Here is a 24926-nt window from a genome sequence, read left to right on the forward strand (position 1 = left end):
GTGATTTCTTGTGGAATCATTCTAGGGAAAATTTCACTGTAGGACCGCAGAAGACAAAAAATTTCAAAGAGCCCCCAAAACATTCTGAAATCTCACTGCAGGACCAAGGGGCCAATCTGATATTAATTCCACAAGCGAAATGACGCCACTGCCCCTCATTTTACTTCCGCTGAAATTTGAAAATAAGGCGAAAAAGCGACGGTCAAAAGTCCTCCCGCTCTCTCTCTATATGCGAACGTAACCCGTGTGCGAAAAGTGTTCCCTCTCCCGCTCTGCGAACGTGCAACCACTCTGGGAAAACTGCTGCGTCTCTCGGTCTGCGAACGTGCTACCACTCTACGAAAAATCTGCCCTCTCCCGACTGCGAACGTGCTACCTCTGTGGGAAGATTCCTGCCTCTCGCAATCTGCGAAAAGTGTTCGACGTGGCCCCCAAAAATTCTATCAGCTTCAATCTGCGGGTTCGTGGTAATCACTAGAAGCGGAAGGAGAATAAGAAGAGGCCGACAAAGGAGGAAACTTGCAAGGCTATCGACAAAGAAGGAAGAAGCAGGGCGAGAAGAAGTCACTGATTTCCATTTGGTAAGCTTCGCGGTCCCCGTTAAATGCAGTAGATTTCTTGCATTTTGTTTTCATGGTAGGTTAAGGAGGAATGACCCACTGAAAGGTGGGTGTGTTTGGTAATGACATTTAGGTTCTAACCCAGGAATGATTACCAATGTGTCACATAGTGTTCGGCCATTTCCCTGACTGCCCTTTAGCAAATGCTCCTGATTTAGTGAGCGAACGCTTGTGAGTGTAGCATGAAGAGTTTGTGTGGGGGCTAAATAAGAAAGTTATTAATTATTTAGGGAAAAATTAGTGTTGGTAGTTAACTGCATTGCTATAGTGTTTGTAGGCATTTTGCAGGAATAAGGAAAAGAATTGGGAGGGGCAAATGTTGTCGTATGGATTAGGCAAATGAGTTTGTTTTGTTTGGTTTATCCCGTTGATCGTTGGAATGTGAGATTTTGTGGGCTAACAATGGGAGTTAGTCAATTGACGTGAAGAATTAGTTGACTAACCAGTTGCATGTGACAACCTCATGTGTGCATATATCTGTCAACTTAGGCAATTTACACGAAGAATCAGTAAATTACCAGCTATGTTTGTTGGAATCTGATTTGTAGTGGCCTCGCAAGGAAAATTAGGAAATTGACACGAGGAATTAGGGGTTTATCCAGTTAGCTTATGTCAAACAGTTTTCATGTTTCCGGGAATCTGTCAAGTTAGGAAATTTACATGGAGAATCAGTAAATTACCCAGAAAGTTTGTGGGAAATTGGTGTGCAGTTGCCTGACAGGGAAAATTAGGCAATTGACACCACGAGTGAGCTGGATTTCCACTTAGCTTATGTGTAACTGTTTGATGCGTGGTGGACTGAGAAAGTTAGGAAATTTACCTCGAAAATTAGTTAATTAACCACCTCTGCTGCATAATTGCATGTTTGTGGGAATGTGGTTTGCAGCGGCCTCACAGGGAAAATTAGGTGATTGAGACGAGCAATTAGGTGAATTTGCACTTAGCTTCTGTTTAAGTGGTTGATGTGTGGTGGACTCTGGAAGTTAGGGAATTTACATGAAAATCAGTAAAGTAACAACTGGCAATTCAAAATTTCATGTTTGTTGGCATGTGATCCGTAGCGGGCCTCACAGGAGAATTAGTCAATTGACACGAGGATTTAGGGGATTATCCGCGCAGCTCCTGTCTGACGGTTTCATATTTTTGTTGAATCTGTCAAGTTAGGAAATTTACATGGAGAATCAGTAAATTACCCACAAAGTTTGTGGGAATTGGTGTGCAGTTGACTGACAGGGAAAATTAGGCAATTGACACCACGAGTGAGCTGGATTTCCACTTAGCTTATGTGTAACTGTTTGATGCGTGGTGGACTGAGAAAGTTAGGAAATTTACCTCGAAAATTAGTTAATTAACCACCTCTGCTGCATAATTGCATGTTTGTGGGAATGTGGTTTGCAGAGGCCTCACAGGGAAAATTAGGTGATTGAGACGAGCAATTAGGTGAATTTGCACTTAGCTTCTGTTTAAGTGGTTGATGTGTGGTGGACTCTGGAAGTTAGGGAATTTACATGAAAAATCAGTAAAGTAACAACTCAATTCAAAATTTCATGTTTGTTGGCATGTGATCCGTAGCGGGCCTCACAGGAGGAATTAGTCAATTGACAAGAGGATTTAGGGGATTATCCGCGCAGCTCCTGTCTGACGGTTTCATATTTTTGTTGAATCTGTCAAGTTAGGAAATTTACATGGAGAATCAGTAAATTACCCACAAAGTTTGTGGGAAATTGGTGTGCAGTTGCTGACAGGGAAAATTAGGCAATTGACACCATGAGTGAGCTGGATTTCCACTTAGCTTATGTGTAACTGTTTGATGCGTGGTGGACTGAGAAAGTTAGGAAATTTACCTCGAAAATTAGTTAATTAACCACCTCTGCTGCATAATTGCATGTTTGTGGGAATGTGGTTTGCAGCGGCCTCACAGGGAAAATTAGGCAATTGACATGAGCAATTAGCAGAATTTTGACTGTTCGCCGGTGTAATTGTTTGATCTGTGTTGGAGTGTGAAAGTTAGGGAATTGACATGAAAAAGTAGTTAATTAACCACCTCTGTTGCATAATTTAATGTTAGTTGGAATCTGATCTTTTGTGGCCTGACAATGAATGTTAGCTAATTTACACGAAGAATGGTGTCATTATCCAGTTAACCTGCATGTAACAATTTGATGTCCTGTCGTATGACAAGTTAAGGATTTAACAATAATAATTAGTGTGTATATAATTTCCGGGTTTATGTTACAAGAAATGTTTGGATGGTATGAATGTTGCTGTTTAATGTACTAACTAATGACTTTGTGATTATTGGATACAGGAAGAAGATGGGAAAAAAGGACGCACAAGTTACCGGCTGGAAAGTATTCAAGGGAGAATATTGGGAGCAAAAGAAGCAGGAGATGCATGGAAATATGGGAGCAATCACAGATGCGGCTTCAGCAATTTGGAGGGAGATGAGTGATGCTGACAGGGAGCCGTACAGGAAGAAGGAGGAACAGCTGATAGAGGAGAAGAAGAAGAAGGAGAAATATGTGTCCCCATTTTCTACTCGGTGCTCCCCCACAAAATTCAAGGAAGTGGCAAAGTTTATAAATGGCAAAGAAAATTTAAAGCGCAAGGTAGAAGAAATGGGGTTTGGTCATCTTCTTGGTATTACTTTGAATAAGCTGCCCAGAGATTTATGTCTGGAGTTGATTCATGCATATGACCCCCCAAGTAAACAAATTACCATAAGGGGGAAGACAAAGAAGGTCACGTGTACAGATGTTAGGAGGGTTCTTGGGTTACCAGATAAGGGCTCCAAAGTGAAGTTGGATGGCTTCAAGGATGAAGTAAATGAGCTGAAGAAGGACTATACTCCACTGACATATTCTCAAATTGCGGAGAAGATAAAGAGTGATGAAGAAGATGGAAACTTTGAATTCTATTTTGTTCTTTTCACAGTGGGCACTCTTCTTTGTCCCACGGGAAGTGCAAGTGTGAGTGACAAGGTGCTAAAAGTAATGGCCTGCACAGAAAATAACTGGAAAAAATTTGACTGGGCTTCCTTTGTGCTTGACGAGCTCAGTGAGGAAATTAAACGGTACAATAGGAGCAGTAAGGAAGGACAGACCGAGAGTGCCAGAGTCGTCGGAGGGTGCATCTACTTTTTATTGGTACTTGCATATTTCCTTACAAAATATGCCTGTTGGATATGCTTTGAACATTAAACTGTTGATGTATTATGTAATTTGAGTTTTGAGTCATATTTTTTCTTTCTCTGCAGTTGCACTTCCTGCAAAGGTTCCCTCTACAGGGAGGTGAACCAAAAGACAAAGACGCCGTCACACATTGGGATGATAAGGCTGTGAAGAGGAGAATTGATGCGGAAAAGGAGAGTCGACATGGCATTTTCTACAGTCCACCCGCTGCTGAAGTGAATGAGTCAACACAACCGGGGAGCAGTACAAGTTTCCATCATCCGGTGAGTAATACCAATGTGATAATGTCTGTTGGTGAGACTTAATATCTGTTTGATGACATACATTTACAATGTGCAGGACATTAAGGAGTTTTGGCTCAATTTCAACACCACATTGAACAATGAGATGACCAAGATTCAAAACTTAGTTTGTGATGAATTAGTTAAGCTGGAAAATAAACTTCTTAACCGGGGAGGCAATGAAGAAGAAGGAAAAGAACACCACACTGAGGAGGATGAAAATGAGCGGCCACAACATGATGAAGTTATGACTGTAGAGAGCGGAGAAACACATGAAAGTGGTGACAAATTGCATGATGATGAACAGCAAGAAGAAGAAGAAGAAGAAGAAGAGGAAGATGAAGACGAGAACGACAATGTGAGAGAAGATGAAGCTGCAGATAAGGATACTGAAGATGAACAGGCAGCTCAAACGGAAGAAGGGAAAATGGTGGGCAAAGCAGTGCAGCTACCCACAAGGAGGTCAAGTAGACGTAAAGTCCCAGCAGTTAAATCTCCTTACATGTCTACTTATGGCAGAAAGGTGAAAATGAGTGAGAGGGATGCATTTTATACTGTGTGTACTGAGTGGTGTCAACCAGATGAGGCTCAAGAGTAAGTATAGTCAGTTATTATGGAAAAGACAGCCTGTGAATAATACTACTATGCAACACTGACTACTTATTTTCACTTTCATATTTGTTGTAGGGTCATGGTAGATATGTTTGGGCATTTGGCAACACGATCAGACCTACAAGCACTGGGTCCCAGAAGGTGGATAAGCAACAGGGTACGTGCACCTATTCAAGTTACATCAAAGTGGCCATATATGGAATGTGCCACAATTTTAATTTAATTTTCCTGCTCCTTTATTCTACAGATCATGACTCTGATTGCCCACACCTTGAACGCTGACCAACATGAGAGTGCCTCTGCGGTTAAAAGACACATATTTGATGCAGATTTCACGGTTAGTGCTATCCCCTGTTAATGGATCAATGCTTTAAATTGTGCAATAAAGTTATCGATACAGTTTCTTCACTGACAATTTGCATTGCTGTGCAATTTGCTGTTGTGATAGGCAAGGATGGTGCAGCAACACACAGCATGGCAAGTGGACAAACACCTGAAAGAACTACTTCCCCAACACGTGGGATACAATTTGGCTGAATGTGAATACATATTTGCACCTGTTGTGTTTGCACTGCATTGGTTTTGCTTTGTGTTTGAACCGAGCACACTAAAGTTTTATGTGCTGGACTCTCTGCGTGGTGGTGAGGATACAATGAAGCACCAAAAGAAGAAGAATAAGTCTGATCCAGCATTAAAGGGGCAGCAAATGATGGCGCAAACTTTTGTAAGTGGTGTAATTATTCTGCTACTTTTGTGTTGGACAACCATAGTATCCCCTGTGTGATAATCATCTGTAATTGTGTAGAGGGCACACTTCATTGAAATACTAAGGAGAGTGAAGCCTGAGCTGGAGGGGTTGGCCAACCCAGATTCAAACAATGACATCTTGTATCCCACGGTTCATGTTCAAGACAATACGTGAGTCTTTTGTTCACTGAAAGTTATTTGTCATAAATTATAATCGACATACATAAGGCAGCATAGTGATGTGTTCATTTTTTCAGTGATGATTGTGGGGTTCATGTCATCACATATCTAAGAGAGTGGCCCAACCCACAAGAGAAGGATGGAGTTCTATTCACCATGCCTTATTATACAGCAGTAGGTGTTGAATTATATATTAATGACATCATGCATTTGTGTCAACTTACTGAGAACAGTTGTTGTTGTCCCATAGGATCAATACACATCTATACGGTGTGAGCTATTGTGGTGGCTCGTGACGCATCAAAGAAACATCAAGTCAGATGCTGTTACCAAACACCTTGACCACATTAACAGACAACGCAAGAGAAAGCGATGACTGATCAAATTCCTACCTTGTAGTTTTTGCTGATAAGCACTGTAATTGTTGTTGTGAACACTTTATGCGGACTAAAATGTTGTGCATACAAACGATGTTAATGAAGACTGTTTTGATGGATTCATATTATCACTACTTGTTTACTTTCATTAGATGTACGGTTAACAACACAAATTAGGGAATTTGCACCAAAAAAACAGGAATTAACACCAAATGTTCGTCCATTTCCAACTGAACAACCTACATCAGGGATTAGACCTTTGCACGAACGATTAGACAATTTGCAAGAGAGACAAATAAGTTAACAACAGAAATTAGAGCATTCACAAGTGTCGTTCATCTGCTGAACAACGTGTCCTCTTAAATATGCAAGTGCCCTCCTTCACCTGAATAAGGTGTCCATTTCCATGAGGAACTAGGGAATTTGCTACTCCGATACATATATTCACAACTGTAATCAGTCCATTTACATGTGCCGTCCTTGACCTGAACAGGGTGCGCATTTGCAAGGAGAACTAGCCAATTTGCTAAACACATACCTATATTCACACGTGGAATCAGTCCGTTCACATGTCGACTGGTCCAGCTGAAGCATGTGTCCGTGAGGGAACAAGTGCGGGAGAGCGCATTTGCAAGGGGAACTAGCCTATTTATAAAATACATACCTATATTCACACGTGGAATCCGTCCGTTCATATTGGCAAGGGGGACTAGCTAATTTGCAAGACACATACTTGGCTTCACATGTGGACTGATTCACCTGATGCATGCGTCTTCCTTAAGTGTGGGACAGCCCATTTACACGTGGGACTAGACAATTCGCACCATACATGCATATTTTCACAACTATAAATAATCCATTTGCATCTGACCTACTCGTACTGAAGGAGGTGTCCGTGGGTGAACAGCTGTGCAAGGGCCCATTTGCAAATGAGATTTGACAATTTGCCACATACATACATATATTTACAACTAAAAATAGTCCATTTGCATGCGGACTGATTCACCTGGAGAAGCTGTCCAAGTATGGTTTCTTATACCATTTGCAAGTGACATTAGACAATTGGCAACATACATATATATATTCACAACTGTAATCAGTCCATTTACATATGACGACCTTCACCCGAAGAAGCTGTCCGTCAGTGGACAGGCAGGGGAATCTCCGTTTGCAAGTGAGATTACACAATTTGCAACATACATACAAATATTTACAACTAAAAATAGTCCATTTGCATGCGGACTGATTCACCTGGAGAAGCTGTCCAAGTATGGTTTCTTATACCATTTGCAAGTGACATTAGACAATTGGCAACATACATATATATATTCACAACTGTAATCAGTCCATTTACATATGACGACCTTCACCCGAAGAAGCTGTCCGTCAGTGGACAGGCAGGGGAATCTCCGTTTGCAAGTGAGATTACACAATTTGCAACATACATACAAATATTTACAACTAAAAATAGTCCATTTGCATGCGGACTGATTCACCTGGAGAAGCTGTCCAAGTATGGTTTCTATACCATTTGCAAGTGACATTAGACAATTGGCAACATACATATGTATATATTCACAACTGTAATCAGTCCATTTACATACGATGACCTTCACCCGAAGAAGCTGTCCGTCAGTGGACAGGCAGGGGAATCTCCGTTTGCAAGTGACATTACACAATTTGCAACATACATACAAATATTTACAACTAAAAATAGTCCATTCGCATGTGGACAGATTACAGCCTAACATATCCTGCGACAGCTATAGTCACCTACTGTCATGAAATTTTTCAACTATTGACACCACTATACAAAATATAATCGAACCCACCACCAAAAAATCAAAATGGGTTGTCATAGCTACTTCCCCAACAACTCAACAACTACATAGTGGGGCTCATTTATGTGCAAAAGTAGCTGTGTGTTGAACCAAAAAAATAAAAGACCATTTTCAGCAACAAAGTCACCCAGGGTTCGGGTTAGTGCAAATCTTTCTAGTGTGACCAGCTTCACCACATCCTGAGCAATGATACGCTTTCTTCTGCTGGAATTGTGATTCAATCCTCCTACCTCTGGGTCTTCCAGCACGCCGAGTTGTCAATGGTGGTTGTAGGAAGATGGTGGACGAGTAATCTTCATATCGAAGGGAATCTGGCCTAGGGATGTCATGGGTCTCAACTGGAATCATGAGTCTGCCATAAATTTTCTTTTGGGCTGAGAGTAAAAAGCAATCCTCGACATATGCATATATATTACCATATACCTTCTTGATTGCAGCACACGCATGTGGGCAAGGTAGTCCTGACATTTGCCAACCTTTGCAGGTACATTCACGTAACACAAGATTTACCCGCACATCTAGGTTTCCCCATCTGACCCTAAATTGTTCATTCCATAATTTTGCACATCCATTCTTTCTGATCTGGCCACATGATCCATCAACTTTTCCTCTATATTAGGTCCCACACCATTGCTCCAATTCGTCATGGCTTCTTTGCTGTGGTACATCTTGTTTGCCAATTTTTCCCTGTGCTCATGTATCAAGACAGCTATGTTGTGCTTCCTCTCACCAACAAGCCAAGCATTAAAGGATTCGGCTAGATTTGTTGTGATATTGTCCCACCTCTTGTAAGGAAATTTGCTTTGTGCCCAACGGTCAATGTCTCCATTTGTTTGAAGCCATTGTCCTAATTCTGGACAAAATGCCATTAGCTTTTCCATACTGCAATCAAAGTCTCTATCAAGTCTTGCGTATGCAATAGAATCAAGTAATTTTAGTGCAACTTCCTTTGTCTGTCCGCTGGTCCTCCTCTTTCCCCTGGTTATCTTCAAAAACTCAGCACTGTAATTCTCCTTCACATGACGGTAGCAAAAAGCATGTCGATCTCCTCCAAACACGGCTTGCACTGCACCTTTTATTGAGTTGTGTCTATCCGATACTATTGTCACTTCTAATGAGCCCGTAATATCCTTTATGTTACCAAGAAACCATGCCCAGTCATCAAGCGTCTCACCTCCAACAATCGCATATGCAAGTGGGAATAATTCATTATCCGCGTCATACGCTTGTGCTCCCAATAACGTTCCTTTGTACGGACCACTCAAGTGGCATCCATCCACATATAATACAGGTCTGCCACCTTTCAAAAACCCTTCTACACAGCAACCGTATGCAATAAATACAGCTTGAAATCTATTATCTGATGATGCAACCCACTTTGCTACCGTTTCTGGATCACTTTCCTTCAGCCTTTCACATATCCAAGGGATTAGCATATAAGACTCCTGCGGACAACCATGAATTTTTTCCAATGCTTTCTCTTTCGCCCTATATGCTTGTTGGTAGTTGAGCCTCAACCCATACTCTCTTTCCAAATCCCGTCTAATGTCATTTGGAGCTTTGTGCATGCAAGAAATCAACTCATCTATTATGACTGCTGAAGCAAGTTTGCACCTCTTTCTCTGAGGGACAACTAAGTTGTCTTGTGCATAATGCAAGTGTTCATAGTTAAATCTTCTCACAACTAGGAATCCATTATTCTCACCTACACCATATGCTGAAATTTCCCAGGGACAACCCTCTACACAGCACTTCACAATCATCTTATGCCTATCATTCTTTACGTACCGGTAACCAAACTTGTGTGCAAGGCTATACTTATATAATGCCTCTCTAAAATGTTCAGCACTAACAAAGGTTTGCCCTCTTGACATCAACAAATCTGCCCACTTTGATGAATTCATCACCGCTATTGGGGTTGGCAACGTTTCCATACCTACACTTCCTATCAGTGTTGGCACATCTTGTACGGAAGATATGTTTATGTTGTCTGTGTCTAGATCCAATTCCATTGCAGATACTGACATTCCACAAGGGCCAACCAAATCATCTAACCTGCATAAACAAATACAGCTATTCAGTATTACAGTTCAATTTATCAAAATTGGACATATTCTTTCTTATCCTACACACAATCTTAATAAAACCAGTTGAGAACAACTTACTCTTGTACACTGTCCAGCTGTGACACTTGTGTGAAGTCTTTCTCATTCTCACAAACATAAACATGGCCACTACTATTGTTGTACTCAATTACTTGTCCAACACCAATATCGTCAACAAGATCCAAGAATGTATCCCGGTCAAAGCTAACTGTGTACTTCATTTTATATTCACGAGTCCCTGGCCACACATCATGAGCTACCATGCATTGTAGTTCTTCATATGTCATCCCTTCTCTAATCAATCTTCCAGTAATGATGCCCCCTTCATAAATGAATTTCCCTTCTGAGGTCTTTACAAAGTGCCCTCTAACATGAAAGATGCAAAATACTTGTTTCCTACTACTGCTAGCCATTTATCCTCTGCTGCTGCACATCATTCAAGTATGACACAACGTACGTTTACATCAGCAATTTGACAATTGACAACAAGAATTAGTATTTTCACAACATTATATTGCTTTTTCTCGCACACAACCAGAATTACCAAATTTACCATCGTACTATGTATTTTCACCATTCCTCTGCGCGTCTACCTGTCATATAACCCATTCCAGGCCACACACCCATTTCCCTTTCTTTTTCGCCTACCTATGTTCCTTCAGCAGTGCATTATTCTCAATATGCACCCACTTTTGAAAACATCACAAACACCACATCTTTAACAACTTAAAACAGCATCAGCATGAATTTCTTAAACCATAAAACCGTAAGATTTGCAACTCACTCCCAACCTACATGCCCATGCACTTAAATACTCATTTCTTCCTCATTCACCCATCACAACCCACCTGTGCTAACCGAATCACACCAACAAAACCAAAATTTTAACAACAAAATCTTACCTCCCACGCCAACCTGACGCTACTTCCAGAGAACACGCAACACTGTAGGGCACACTTGCGACTTCTCTCTCTTGCACCAACTCTAGCTTGGAGTCCGAAAGACGGCGGAGGGACGGACCGCAAAAGTGAAGCTCCGCCACTGCGTTTTCTCAGCTCATGGTTGTCAGCTATCTCCCTTCCGCACCGGCGCGCTGCATGGGAGAGGCAGGAAATAACGCCATCTCCTCCCTTTCCGTCTTTCTTCCGTCTTTTACACCCGCTGATAATATGTCTCATTTTCGGAGGAAATAAGTCTTCATTAGGGGCAGTGGCGTCATTTCGCTTGTGGAATTAATATCAGATTGGCCCCTTGGTCCTGCAGTGAGATTTCAGAATGTTTTGGGGGCTCTTTGAAATTTTTTGTCTTCTGCGGTCCTACAGTGAAATTTTCCCATCATTCTATGTGTAAACGATGGAGCCAGCATTGGAAATTTCCGTTAAAAGTGATAAGAGTGTCCTTCCCAAAGTTTGCTGCAACATTATTGTTGTTCGTGAAAAATGCGTCTTTTCGATTCATGAAAAGCTGCTTCCCGGTGCAATGCACATGGATGCCTCAAACTGTACTTTTGTCACCAACCATAATATTTTTTCCGGTTCAAAATAAAAATAAAATTTATCTATTTATATTTATAAAAAAAAAATAGTTAAATTAGTTTAAAATAATAAATATATAAAATATATATTTTTTAAAATATATCCTTATTAATAAAAAGAATAAATAAAAAATATAATAAATGAATCAAAGAGCAAAGAGAATATATAAAGGTAAAAATGAAAAAAAAATTCATTAAATACTTAGATAAAATGAATATTATTCTATCTTATATAAAAAAAAAAAGAATCAAGTCTTGCCAACAAAGTTTAACTTGTATTTTGAACCAGAGGTAATAGTAGTTAGGTTAAATAGAAGATACTTTATTCTTGAATTTGATTAAAAGTTCAAATCTTATTAATAAAAAAGACTTTTCTCTATTAAACTTAACAATTATTGAATGTAATATAATATTCTAATGCTCTCTCACTCGTATTTTTACAAGGAACGATTGATCAAATCACATTAATTTAAAAAGTTGATTTAAATTGGTTAGAGAAAATAAATGCGAAAAAGCCGTAATTTTTCTAAGAAATATCCTTATTTATAAGAGAGAAATTATATTAGAGTGAATAAGAAAATTATTGAAACAAGAAAAATTGTGAAAGAGATAAAATGTGTGGTGGAGAGGGTGCTTTGAAAGTCACTGTGATAGTAAATGTATTAACATTAAAATGAGAACGAGAACAAAATAGAAAGTTAATCAAAAAAAATTGAGACATGCTCTAAATGTTTCTTATAAATAGGAACAACCCATAGATAATAGTTACTCTATTCTGATTCTTATTATAAGCTTTAAATAATCGATTTGTAGATAATAAATAATTAGTTAAAATTACTTAAAAGCAATAAATAGGTTAGGAATACACTTTAGTTTTCAAATAAGCCATTGTAATAAATGAGGAAAAAAATAAAAAGAGAACATGTGGAAAAATATAATAAGAGAGAGTATGACAAATAAGAAAGAATAAATAATTAAGGGTAAAATTAAAAAAAATGCATTAAATATTAAGACAAATCCAAATTAAAATTTGTAAAATGAACTACATCTACTCTTGAATTTAAAACTTATAAATAGGATTGGAGGGATTATTTCTTTAAAAAAAAAACAGAGACAAGTAAATACTCTTTCTAATCCTATATGTAAAAGTTAGTTAAAATTTTTTTAGTTATAAATATAAAATATCAGTTTATTTTGTTTTTTATATTTAATAATCATCTAACGACCCCAATAAGTTCTCCCTGGTAACAATAACGAAACAAAACAATATTATTGTGATTCTATTTGAAAGTATTTTTAGCTTGTTTTATCAATGAGGGAAAACTTCAAATCTCATTAACTTTATTTTAAAATTTGATAACTTTTTAACTTCAAATTCTTATTTAATGAATACGCTTTTCAATAAAATAAAAGTTAACAAAATATTTTAATAACATGACTTATAAATAGGATAAAAAAAAGCCTTTTTCTCTATTCATAAAGAGGACCAGACCAGATGAGTAATTCAAATGGAGCCATATATTTTAACTAACTTTTATATTTAGAATTTAATGAGTATTTTCTCTCCTGTCTTCTTTATGAGCTTTTGGTAAGTACCTTCCTCGAGTCTCACCTTCCTCACGTATCTTCACTACTTTTCTTTAGCTTGGAGTTTCTTTTTTCCTTTCCCATAACAAACGAAACTTCCTTTATTAAAAGCCTTCAAATCAGATTTTCTCAATTATACATGAGACCAAATTGCGTTCGCTTCTTTTATCATTGTCGCAGTTTCGAATAATGCTTAGTTGCTCATTATATATGACCTCTGGTCTTTAATATAAAAGTTAGTTGACTAATTTGAATAGATTAAAAAAGCTAGTTAAGTTAGTTATTTGTAATAAATAAGTGTTGTCTTTTCTAAAATATCCTTACTAATCAAGTGTATTTGACTAGAAATATCATTGTTATAACTTATAAGGATTACTTTGAGAAAAAATAGATAAATATGAGAGACAAAATGGATTGGAGTCTTATATTTAAGACCAAAATAAAAGGCAAACAAACTTTTATATTAAGGACCTGATATAGTAATATTGAAATGGCAACAAAATCACATGATTAAATTCTAATAGAAAGAGATATCAAATACTCCTCTTGTCCTTAATATAATTAATTTAGATAAATTAAACAAGCTAAATAAATTATTTAATTATAATAAATATGAAACAATCTTTTTAAAATATCTGTATATATAAGTTTAAATTATATGTCAATTTATAAATTAGATAATTAGGTTAAGGAAAAAGATAAATATCAGAAATAAAATTAATTAAAATCTTACATTTAAGGTGAAAATCAACTTGTGTGTTATTTAAATATGTGTGTGTGTGTGTGTGTGTGTGACAATTTTTTCCTTTTTTCCCCCCTTGTTTTCAATTGCAGTTTTGCTTTCATCTTTCTTCTCGTCCAACGCATCTGTTTAGACTTTAGATCCCCAGTCGGTTGTCGGTTATACAAATATAATATATATATATATATACACACACACATATATATGTATATATTCTGTGTGTGTTGGTGGATTTTTTTTTAATGTCGAATTAATCATGTCCTGTTATTGTGGGGATATTTCTTCAACTGGATGAACACAAAGTTGGCAATGATGTGGATTATTGGTATATAATTTTTTTATTAATTCAAACCATGATCTTCACATCGATGGAAAAATAATTATTAAAAAAGTTGTTGCGGGAAAACTTGTGTGTGTTGGTGTGTGGTTATACATATAACTCTTCACACGCACACACACACATTATAGTACTTTGGAGACAAGAGACTTGTACATGATTATATTGAATTTCATCCCTTTTTTGCACCATGAGTTTTATTTTCTTTAATGAGAACAAGAAATTTGTAATTGTCTATGAAAAACGTGGTTTTGATCATCAAAAAAAAAGAAAAAGAAACATTTTAAAAAATCACTTTTTTCACACCTATCCTATCCATCCTCGGAGGGATTCATTCACACAAACCCAAGAACAACACTTCTGCACTTTCCCTTTAGCTACTCCATTAGAATAGTGAGGTGATGTCGTTTGAACCAAAGGTCATTCGCCAAAAGGAAAAAAAAAATCCCTTTTTACAACAATCCAATATATATCTCTACCAAACAAGGTTTTTTTTGGAAAAAATATTGTAATTAATTATCGAAAGTTAATTATGTCAACACGCAAAGATTTTTTTTTTCTTTCGTAGCCTAAAGTCCACTAAGAATAAATAATGCAACCCACACGTTTATTCACTAAGTCCAAAATGTTTGCTTTATTTAGAAAAAGAAAAAGAAAAAGAAGTCCATAATGCTTTGACTGTTATGTGAAACATAAATAATAAACGTGAGCCATGTCCAAAGTTTTTTTTTTTTTTACACAGGCACATATTCTTTCGCCATATGTAAAAATTTACTCTTAGAGGGAGTTTGGCAAACCCCTAAAACACTTAAAAAAAATGTTTTTATTCAAATCAAAATAAATTTTTTTTCATAAATTTGTCTCGTAAAATTATTTCTGAAAAACTAATTCAAACACACTCTTTTACAATTCTATTTCTGCTTTATCTTTCTGCTTTGTAAAACTCTCGTTTTCTTGATATTATTTTGTCTTACCCTTAACACTGTTTGATATATATATATATATATATTTTCATGATAACAAACATGAAAGCTATTAATAATAACTATATGGAATAAAGATTTTATAATAAGTGCATTGTTTCATAGCAAATATAGAATGATAAATATGTGGAACAAAATATTAAAAGTGATTAATTAATAAGGTGAGTGTACAAGTATTCTTGAATCGAAGAATAAGAATTCCTTAGAAAAGATGAGCAGTCAAATAAGTAAAGCTTGGTAGATTTCAACAAAGTTTTCCAGAAACTATTTTTCAATGCAAGTATAAACGAATCCTCTTTTAGTAGTGGAATAAGATTTTCTAGAGAGCACAAAACCAAAAGCGAGAGGAAGAACACTCTAAATGATGAATAGCATTAAGTAGAAGATTGTTGAAGTTCTTGGGTACAGCGGTTTCTTTTTCGTGTTGTGTTTTTTCTCCCACTATTCACAGGTAGTCTGGTAATAACATTGATTTGGGTGATTTTCCAATGGGGCTTGACCCTGTTGGTGGAAAATTATTTGGTTTTTAGTTTTTTGTTTCATCTTTTTTTAACGGGAAAATGACACATAAAGAAGCTTGAAAATATGAAATGTCAATTTGGGAAGCTAAAGAAATGTAATTACAGAGAGGGAACTCCTTCTCAAATTAGAATTTTGAAATTTAGTGAAATGACAAGAATGCCTTTTGCCTTTTTATTTTTAAAGACCTCAGCCCCTCACCGGTGACCAGCGGCCGGCAGCCACCATCGACAACCGGCGGCCGCCTCTGGCCACCAATGCCGGCCACCAGTGTGGTGGCTGTCGGTGAAGTTTTTTTGTGACACTATTTTTTTTGAATGGGATAATATTGGTTCAAAATGGCGGGGTGGGATTTGATCCCACAACCCCTTGGCCACTTGGGCCAACAAAAAGAAAAATAGTGATTGGGTCATCAAAGATTTCTTAACTTTATAATGCAAACAAAAATATAAGTTGATTCTTTTACTGTGACTCTAGCCAGTGACAATAATTTACCTAAAGATGACAAGTCTTAATTGATAAATAACAAGTCTAAATTTGATATTAACAAAGCAACTTTTCCTTATACATAACAAGTAGTAGCATGTACATTAATTAAAAATGAACATAATTTATTTTAAAATGATACGTCTTTACTTGAAAATGACAAGTCTAAACTTGATATTAACAAAACAACTTTTCCTTATACATAACAAGAAATAGTATGTACGTTAATTAAAAATGACCATAATTTATTATCAAATGCTAAAATGACGAATTAACATATTTTCATTTAGAGCTCTGAGAGAAAACTCCCTTTCTCTGTACTTGAAAGACTATAACATATGTTTTCGTAAGATAGAGAGGAGAGTTTCCCAAACGTGCTTAAGATTCATCTATCACTTCTTTAAGAGAAGAAATATTCAATCTTTATTATTATTATCAGATTGTATCCTTATGGTGTGTAACGGGGAGTATTTACCTCAATGTGAGGTTGCTGTTGAATAGACTGATTAGTCTAAGGATTGTAAGTGGTGTCACAAGTGCCCAGATCAAACTTGTGGTTATAGTGGTTCTCAAGTACTCGTGTTAAACTTGAGGGAGATAGTAGATTGAAAATTTCAGGAGGAGCCGGGAACTAGATGTAGGTCAGTGAGGACCGAACCAGGATAAATCACAGTTTGCATCTTCTCTTCCTTTACCTCGTTATATTTCCAACTAAACTATTTTACTGCTGTGATTATACTTATGTCAATTCATTGTTTTTATACTCAGAATTTCTTATGAATTTCATTATATTGTGAAAAAGTTTTTAATTTTAATTAACACCCAATTCAGCCCCTCTTAGATGATCAGCCATTCTTACAGTGATAATTGTGAATGTTATGATTTTTACAAGTAGGCACTTACTTGACACCTCCTAAGCACTTACTTGTATGCCTAATAAATAGGATTGTTGGTTACTGAGGCTTTTGTCTCACCCATGGTTTAATATTTTCAAGTAATGGCTTTAGGGTTGGTCTGTCAGGGAAGGCGATAGAGGCTTAGCTATCAAGTTTATCTTGCATAGCTTCATTTTTGTCATGAGATGAGTATTTGTATCTTGCCACATATAGCTCTTTTTGCATACTCTGATTTATCTAAGACTGATTATTCTAGTTACATTTGTTGCCAGATTGCATCCTGGTAGAAGACTAGAGGCTTCTAGGGGTACTTGCTTGTGTTTGTGAGTCGTGGATCCATAATGACTTTTGAAAGTAGTTGATTATTGTTGGTTTGAAAGAATTTTGTAGAGAAAATATCATGTTATGGGCTTAGAGTTAAATGTGACGTTTTGGGCTTCCAAGACCTAGTTATTGTGAAATATTATTAATTATGGTTTTCATACAATTTATTTAGTAAAACTTTTATAATTATGATAGATATTTTGAATGAGTAGTTGAAGTGTTTTATATCATGATTAACATTTCTAACGAATCAAATTTCTTTTTATAACCATGGTAGCCTTTTCAAAATTTATACTAAGATTCTTTTCCAAATCGAACCTATCCACTGATCGGTTCACCAATCGGGCTAGTCCAAACCGATTTTTTGTTCACTGTGTAATATACCTCATGTCCTTAATATAATAACTAATTTAACTTTTAATTTGATTTTAAATATAAGTTCTCAATCTACTATTTTTTCTCTTATATTTATTCATTTTTTTAAAGATAGTACTTGTAGTTGTAGTAATTATACATGTTAAATGATTAATCAAATGAAAATTAATTAGCAAGGGTATTTTAGGCAAGACAACACCTATTTATTACAAATGACTAACTTAACTAATTTTCTTAATTTATACAAATTAGTCAACTAACTCTTATATTAAGAATCGAAGGTAGGTAGTATGTATTTTTGGTTAAATGAACGTAACTGCTTAATAATATCTTCCTGAATTAAAAAAAAATACATATCTTAAAAATATCTTGAAATTTGAGCATTATTGTAACATTCTGAATTCCTAAATCCTGGCCTAAAATATAATACTAGTTTCAGGTTTAGAGTAGACTTTGGAGGCCGTGAAAAATATTTTCTCTTTAGTCTTAAATGTAAAAGATAGATAAAAAAATAGTTAATTTAATTTTGTTTGTTATAAATGTGTGTTCTTTTGTTAAGAAAAGTATTGATTTTTTTAAACTATTCTACTTAATTATTATTCCTATTAGTAGAAATTACATTTAATACATCAATAGGGAGAGTTTTGAGGGGGGAAATCACAAATTTAAGAAACAAAATGAATTGATATTTTATATTTATAATTAAAGTTACCAATAGTTGGTTTTTATATTTAGGACAGAGGGAGTAATAAATATAAAAGCAGTTAACAATAACAATGGAATAATTATTTTATAAATCAATTCAATTAGTTTTTATTGAGGATTAGAATCTCCAAAAGCACTTATCCACCTAATTTAAGACAAAAAATTGTTTTTGAAAAATTCTACGGCTATTTCAAAAAAAATAAACCCTTAGATTGTTTCAAAGCAAATATAGAATGATAAATGTGGAACAATAAATGTTCGATGTTTAATGTACACATTGATTATGAGAAAAATTGATTAAAAATATAAAATTTTAATATACAGTGATATTTTTTATGATTAAAATCTTAACCGGTCAAGTTCACTCTTAACTCATCAACATTGATTTGAGAAAAATGTGTTTTTGCCTTTTGTGAAAATCTTAAATAGTTAAACTTCAATCTTAATGCGTCACCATTGAGTTTCATGAAAAAGTTGCTCTTCTGGTTTAAAACCATAAAGCATTAACTTTAATCTCACCCTTCAAGTGAAGTCGCATGTGATATTATCTTAAAACTAATAATCTTAACGAATCAACTGAAATATAATAATACCATGCACAAAACGCATTAAGATCTAAAGTACCACTTTGGTTCTTAATATAAATAATTTCTAACTCATTCTTGTATACCGACTAATGCATTAAATTGGCAAGAATTTCTGATTTTATCCTCATTGAAGTTTTCTCTCTCTCTCTACCTTTGCAAATCATTCTTATATCTCTTCCTTCTTTTTTTCTTTTCAGTGAGAATTAAATAAGGATAACATCCAAAAAAACAAATATTAAATATACTATAAGTGACTTATATTTAAGACCAAAACTTCCCCTTACACGTGAGGATCAGAGTTGTATTTTTACTTGGGAGATTAAAGCTAAGAAATGAAATAAATACAGTACAAGACAAATCAACTGAATTCTACTGTAACATTAAACCCTCTTACCTCCAAAATACATGCCAAAAACACGCCCCTACTTCAAATTAGAAATGCTCCTGGTTATCCTCCTGAAGCCAAAGTTAGCAACATCCTCTGATTTCTTTTGCTTGGGAACGCTTGACCTAAGGTATTTTTTCTTTTTCTCCGAGGAATCTGGGGCTCTATTGGTTCTTTTTCCAGGAAGGCCTTCACTTCTTGACTTGAAGGAATTTATATTTTTCCCAGGCTGAAGACCAAGGTTCGGATTTTCACCTTGTGCTTCAAGTACAACATTTGAGACGCCATTTTCAATATTGTGCATCTGATCATCTTGAGATCTTCCAGCTGGATGACTCATTTTAGAAATGCTTCTGGTTATCCTCCTGCAGTAGACCTTACCAGCATCCTCTGATTTCTTCTGCTTATGAACACTTGATCTTGGGTTGTTTTTCATTTTCTCTGAGGAATCTGGGGTTTTATCGGTTCTTTTTTCGGGAAGGCCTACACTTGACTTGAGGGAATTCATATTCATCCCAGATTGAAGACCAGAGTTTGGATTTTCACCATATGCTACAAGCATAGCATCTGAGAGGCCATTTTCAATATTGTGCATCTGGTCACCCTGTAGGTTAGATGTCCCGAGAACTGTATCCCCCGCACCTTGGCATCCCTTGGTGTTCATTCTAATGTTTCTTTCCCTGTTACAACCAGGCACAGATTGCTCTGAAATATTCTGCGGAGATGTTCCTACTGAATCATTTAACAATTTATTCAGCAGCCAAGAACAATTCAGATCTCCTTTATTGGTTAAAAGATCCACGATCTCGCCAGCATTCTTCAGTAGATTAGTACTTAAATCGTCAGCCGCAGTATTCTCATTGTTATGTTTTCCGCCAACAGCAAAAGATATGTACTCTTCCCAGTCATGTGGAAATCCCAACTGGAAACGTCTGCATACCTGCAACAAGTTCGAAGGATCAAAGGAAATTATCTGGGCAATATTGATAAAAAAGTCATTGAACATCTCGTAATTCCTCAGTAGTCTTGTTATTAATTATTGACCATCCAGATAAATCCCATTAACTTAATATGTTGGAGTGATATGGGAAAGGGATGCTACATAAAAATAGACTATATGTTTAAGACAGCTATTCTAATTATAATTTAACATACCATACAATCCCGTAAAGAGGAAAGGTTTAGTAATTATAATTTCAAGTGACATTTAGTGTGTCGATGTCTTGCGTTTTCAAGTTATTTCCTCGGACAGTAATTTTTTTCAATACTTGAAAGCCCATCTTGATAAAACACATCAGGATTCAAATATATCACACACACACACACTCTCGTCACTTGTTATACCCAATTATATTCTGAAAGAGTCCTTGGGGGCTTGGAAATTAAGTTCCCATGTACCAGGTAGAAAAACGATTGAATGTGCGTGGTTCAAGGTGTGTAATCATGCAAAGTAACTTAAAGATAATAATGATATTTTATTAACCATGGGCATTATCTTCAAGTGTATAATTTTATTATGGGGAAATCGTTTGCTCAATAAAAATGAGCCACAGAACTTTCATGCCTGGCATATAAGAAAAAGAAGATACAAGGAGTTTTCTATTCTATAGCACGTAGAAGGGAGAAAACTCCATTTAAACAAAGTGATTATCTTATCCAATTCTTTCTAATAGTATGAAATCTCCACAGATACCAGAACTGAAATGTAGGAACAAAAAATTCAGCTCACAAATCAAAAAACCCACTGCCATAGCTAAAATACTGGAACAAGGCTTCTCAGCCTAGAAACGATATAGTATGAGTAATCAAGTTTGCATCACAACATAGTCTAAGTCGTATAAAAACTTATTGTTTGGGTGTTGTACATGAATTGAAGAAAAATAAACTGTGAATTCCATAACATTAAAAAAAAATATATATCTAGAAGGCGTTCCTCTACCAGGACAGGCAGCCACGCAGCTGTTCTCACTGTTCACCCTAATCCAACCCCATGACTTGGAAAGTATATTTGGAAAACCATTACTAAATTATCTTTGCTTTTAAAAGTATCTAGATAAAATTCAACACCATAGACGAGGATCCACAAAATTACAAGTAGCATCAGATCCAAAAAATCTGATAAGAACAAGACAAAAGCAAAGAAATTATTCATACCACTGCTAAAAATCCCTTAACTCTTAGGAAAGTAACACTCCCCCATTAGAACCTTCCTTGGCATTAGTGTCGCCAAGAAGAAACCATTCATTTGTCAAATGAACATCATCTCATTCAGTCGCATTGACAACCAACCCTGGGCAGTTTTTCATTTGCTAAATAAAGATTATCTGTCACAAAAAATGACCATTATCTTATCGTTTTGCACTCACAGATAACCTTGATATAACTATATGCATTGTCATAAACTGTAGTCACCCTCAGGCTACCATTTGCAGAAACTCTGTATATTCCGTAACTTACAGATGACAGGGTGCTCTATCATTGGCTAGCACCCAGTTCGTGCACCTTCCTGAGAAAAAGGTTGGTCTAAACTCACAGAAGATAAGGTGCTTTATGGCTAGAATACATAAAGTAAATCTCAACCTCAGAAAAGGTTGGTCTCAACCCTTAGATGCTAAAGCGCTTTATAATTGGCTAGAATCCTGTAAGTGCATCTTCCTGAGAAAAGCTCGGTCTTAACCCATGGAGTCAGAAAGTTATAATATTCTCTGCATGGGAAGGGGCTTAAAAATTATACATTAGGATTTTCAGAACGCAGATACACTGTTATGCTAACAAGTAAAGACTTCATGCTAGCACAATAGTCTTCCCATGTTGATATTATTCAAAGAAACTGTGCCAAACAAAATTAAACATTTATCCGGGCATCATGCCAACAATGATATTCAAAATTGTAAAGTCAACAGTTTCTATTATCAGGTGAAAATAACAAGAAATATCAAATGAAAGTCTACATACCTCAAATGAAAAGCCATTTTCATTTGTGCGAGACTTGTTTATGAAACCGGTGATAATAAATGTGATCCCTTCTTGCGTTTCAAGCACATTGGTCTCATGTCTCTTTGCAATAGTTGAAGAGGAAATGACTCTTTCCCCAAGCCTCCTGTAGTAGAGGGGAGAAACAAGAAGCTTTGTAAAAACTTATGAAGCAAATGACTCAGATGCTAGTATATGGAAATGGCATAATCATGATACCCAAAAATAGCTGCACCACCCATACTTTCAGTACAGGCACAAAAAATGATAGTGATCACAATTTAACCTAACAGAACAAGTCCAAATCGTTTGCAACTACATTCATAGAACCATATTTCATAAGATCTATTTTATGATATTACTCTAAGACTTAATCCAATAAAATTACAGTAATTGGAATTTTAACAAAGCATGTAAAATATATTTTTCTTTTACGACATTACACATTCTTCTGGCCCGTTCATCGCCATGAAAGGAAAAAATTTCATCATGCAGCAATTTGATGGGCCTAGGGGGTTGTTGGGCTGAGTTGATCAAAGGAGGACTAAGAGGGGAGACTAACATAAGGAAAGACAGCCCATGACTATCACAAGCAATGAGGGGCAGATTGGCAGAATGGTCACATTAGGGGGGTAACAAACCATCTGACAATGTCAGAGTAGTGGAGAGAGCATAAGGGGATGACAGCTAAAACACAAGAGAGAGTTTATGAAACATTACAGAGGAAAGAAAAACAAATGCATGATACTCACACAATATAACTCTCCATTCTACACACAGAGCTCCACTTGGGCAAAAACTGCAGCACCCTATTTTTCTCAAGATTGTGGTTACTCTAGTCTGTTTCATTTCCAAAAATAACAGTATAACTTATCAGTCCAGGTAGAGTTCCTAGGTTGTTTCCCTTTTCCAAAAATTTCACCTTTGAAGACATATACTCCTCAGAAGCATACACATACACACGCAAACGCAAACAAATATATATAAAGAGTGAAATTAATCCCTTACTCCATTGAAGCAACTCCTCCCACAGCTAAACCTTTTCCTTGAGGTTTCACCAGCCACCAATCATGTAAGAAAATCTTGAAAAATGAACAATAAATAATTAGGAATCCAAAACACAAAAAAGCAAAAGGAAAGGTAAGAAAGAAAACAGCTTCTTAGTATATTGCACAAGTGGAAATAGATCGTTCATACAGTTTTGTATTGTGAGGAGGAAATGCTCTTCTTGTTAGAGATTGGGGATGTAGTTGCATGGGCTTTAAGGCTTGAGCCTGAATCCAAATTAGGTGATTTTAATGTAAACACAGGCAGATTCGGAATTCTCTTCCTCACCATTCTGAAGTAAAGAACAGAACAAATTCAGGCGTAAACAGAAATTCCGTTTATTGAAATATTAAAAAAAAAATCAATTCAATTCCAATTGAACAACCTGAAGAGACAGAATAAATAAGGATACAACAGAGCCAAACAAAAAATGAAGAGACAATTAGTCGTGGAAACAATGCAGTATCGCTTCCTGTATAAAATTCTAAATGTTTATCATTGGACCCACAAAGCTTGAAATCCAGAATTCCTTCCATCCTGTACAGTTTCTGTGATTAACACATTGACTTACAATGCCTAAAGACGATTCAAAATAAAAAGGACGAACCTTATAAAGCTTAGTAAACATTTCCATGTCCATTTTGGCTATAATAATTAAATTGTAGTTCAAAGAAGTTGAAGGAAAAGGCAAAAGTTAACACTTGAAAACTGCAGGTTGCATTATTGCGAATCACATATTAGAACACTCAAAAGAACTATGCATCAAATAAAAAAGCAATTGCAAATTACCTTGAATTGTAAATCAACAACAAGATGACATTGTCAGTGAACAGCTGCAAATCGACCAAACAATGAAAGCAGATTGATACTTCGAGCTCAGCATTTCAGTGTTGAGATATTCATGAGAGAATCAAATGTTAATATTCCAAGATCCTAACTATGCCCAAATTCAGCAAAGTATTTTTTTTTTTTTTTTAAAAAAAAGCAACTCTCCAGGCTTCAGACCATCGTATCTTTCTCCTATCTAAATGCCGGAATAATCCAAAATAACTCATTTCCACAAACCACCAAATCAATTCACGAAAGAATACAGTGAAGAAGGGAGACCTAAAATCATTTCCTCAAGCACGACAAGGAAACAAAGAGGGGAATGGGGCTGACAGAAGAAGAGGGAGAAAGGAAGTCTTACTGGTGTGAGTGAAATCGGGATTCGCCCTCAACAATCAATATTGTGTGCCAATGCTAACAGCGAAGCAAGAGAGAAGCAGAACGGGGTGCGACGAGGAGCAGAGAAAGCCTGACCCGCGAAAGAGCGCGAGGGAATGAATTGGCTGGTTGGCGGGAGAAAATAAAGAAATTGCCTTACAGGGAAAAGGTACCCTGTGTTCGGTTGGGAGATGGGGAAGAGTTTTCGGTTGGGAGAGGAGGGGAGCAGAGGTATTTCCAAACTGGTTTAATTACATCTAACATTTTAAAATATTTTTTTAATTAT

General features: G+C 36.1%; 2 protein-coding genes across 5 annotated transcripts; both read right to left on the bottom strand.

Annotated features, from left to right (window-relative positions):
* Nucleotides 1-8367: 8367 nt before the first annotated feature.
* On the bottom strand, nucleotides 8368-10367 carry LOC114759503 (uncharacterized). The gene is made up of 2 exons (XM_028948682.1): nucleotides 10015-10367; nucleotides 8368-9904 (listed from the first exon to the last, which is right to left on the bottom strand). Exons 1-2 carry the CDS (start codon nucleotides 10365-10367, stop codon nucleotides 8368-8370), a joined length of 1890 nt encoding a protein of 629 aa, XP_028804515.1.
* An 8902-nt stretch (nucleotides 10368-19269) lies between these two features.
* On the bottom strand, nucleotides 19270-24701 carry LOC114759502 (uncharacterized). 4 transcript variants are annotated; one of them, XM_028948679.1, is made up of 6 exons: nucleotides 24624-24701; nucleotides 24224-24267; nucleotides 23585-23726; nucleotides 23396-23469; nucleotides 22370-22514; nucleotides 19270-20354 (listed from the first exon to the last, which is right to left on the bottom strand). In XM_028948679.1, exons 3-6 carry the CDS (start codon nucleotides 23723-23725, stop codon nucleotides 19452-19454), a joined length of 1263 nt encoding a protein of 420 aa, XP_028804512.1. In that variant the 5' UTR covers nucleotide 23726; nucleotides 24224-24267; nucleotides 24624-24701; the 3' UTR covers nucleotides 19270-19451. The 4 variants fall into 4 exon arrangements, with proteins under 4 accessions (XP_028804512.1, XP_028804514.1, XP_028804511.1 ...); XM_028948681.1 differs by lacking the exon at nucleotides 24224-24267; XM_028948678.1 differs by lacking the exon at nucleotides 24624-24701 and having other exon boundaries at nucleotides 24224-24328.
* Between the last annotated feature and the right edge of the window lie 225 nt (nucleotides 24702-24926).

The sequence above is a fragment of the Neltuma alba genome, unplaced genomic scaffold (assembly GCF_004799145.2).
Source record: "Neltuma alba isolate B1F8T4 unplaced genomic scaffold, ASM479914v2 tig00010856_pilon, whole genome shotgun sequence".
Lineage (NCBI taxonomy): Eukaryota > Viridiplantae > Streptophyta > Magnoliopsida > Fabales > Fabaceae > Neltuma > Neltuma alba.

What these genes read in the sequence shown, in the direction of transcription:
- LOC114759503 (XM_028948682.1), bottom strand. Translation starts at nt 10,367, where the DNA reads ATGGCTAGCAGTAGTAGGAAACAAGTATTTTGCATCTTTCATGTTAGA. An exon ending in CAGCTGGACAGTGTACAAGA is followed by an intron (nt 9,905 to 10,014) that starts GTAAGTTGTTCT and finishes TTGTTTATGCAG; the next exon opens with GTTAGATGATTTGGTTGGCC.
- LOC114759502 (XM_028948681.1), bottom strand. Translation starts at nt 23,725, where the DNA reads ATGGTGAGGAAGAGAATTCCGAATCTGCCTGTGTTTACATTAAAATCA. An exon ending in CCTCCTCACAATACAAAACT is followed by an intron (nt 23,470 to 23,584) that starts GTATGAACGATC and finishes TCATTTTTCAAG; the next exon opens with ATTTTCTTACATGATTGGTG. An exon ending in AAAATGGCTTTTCATTTGAG is followed by an intron (nt 20,355 to 22,369) that starts GTATGTAGACTT and finishes AACTTGTTGCAG; the next exon opens with GTATGCAGACGTTTCCAGTT.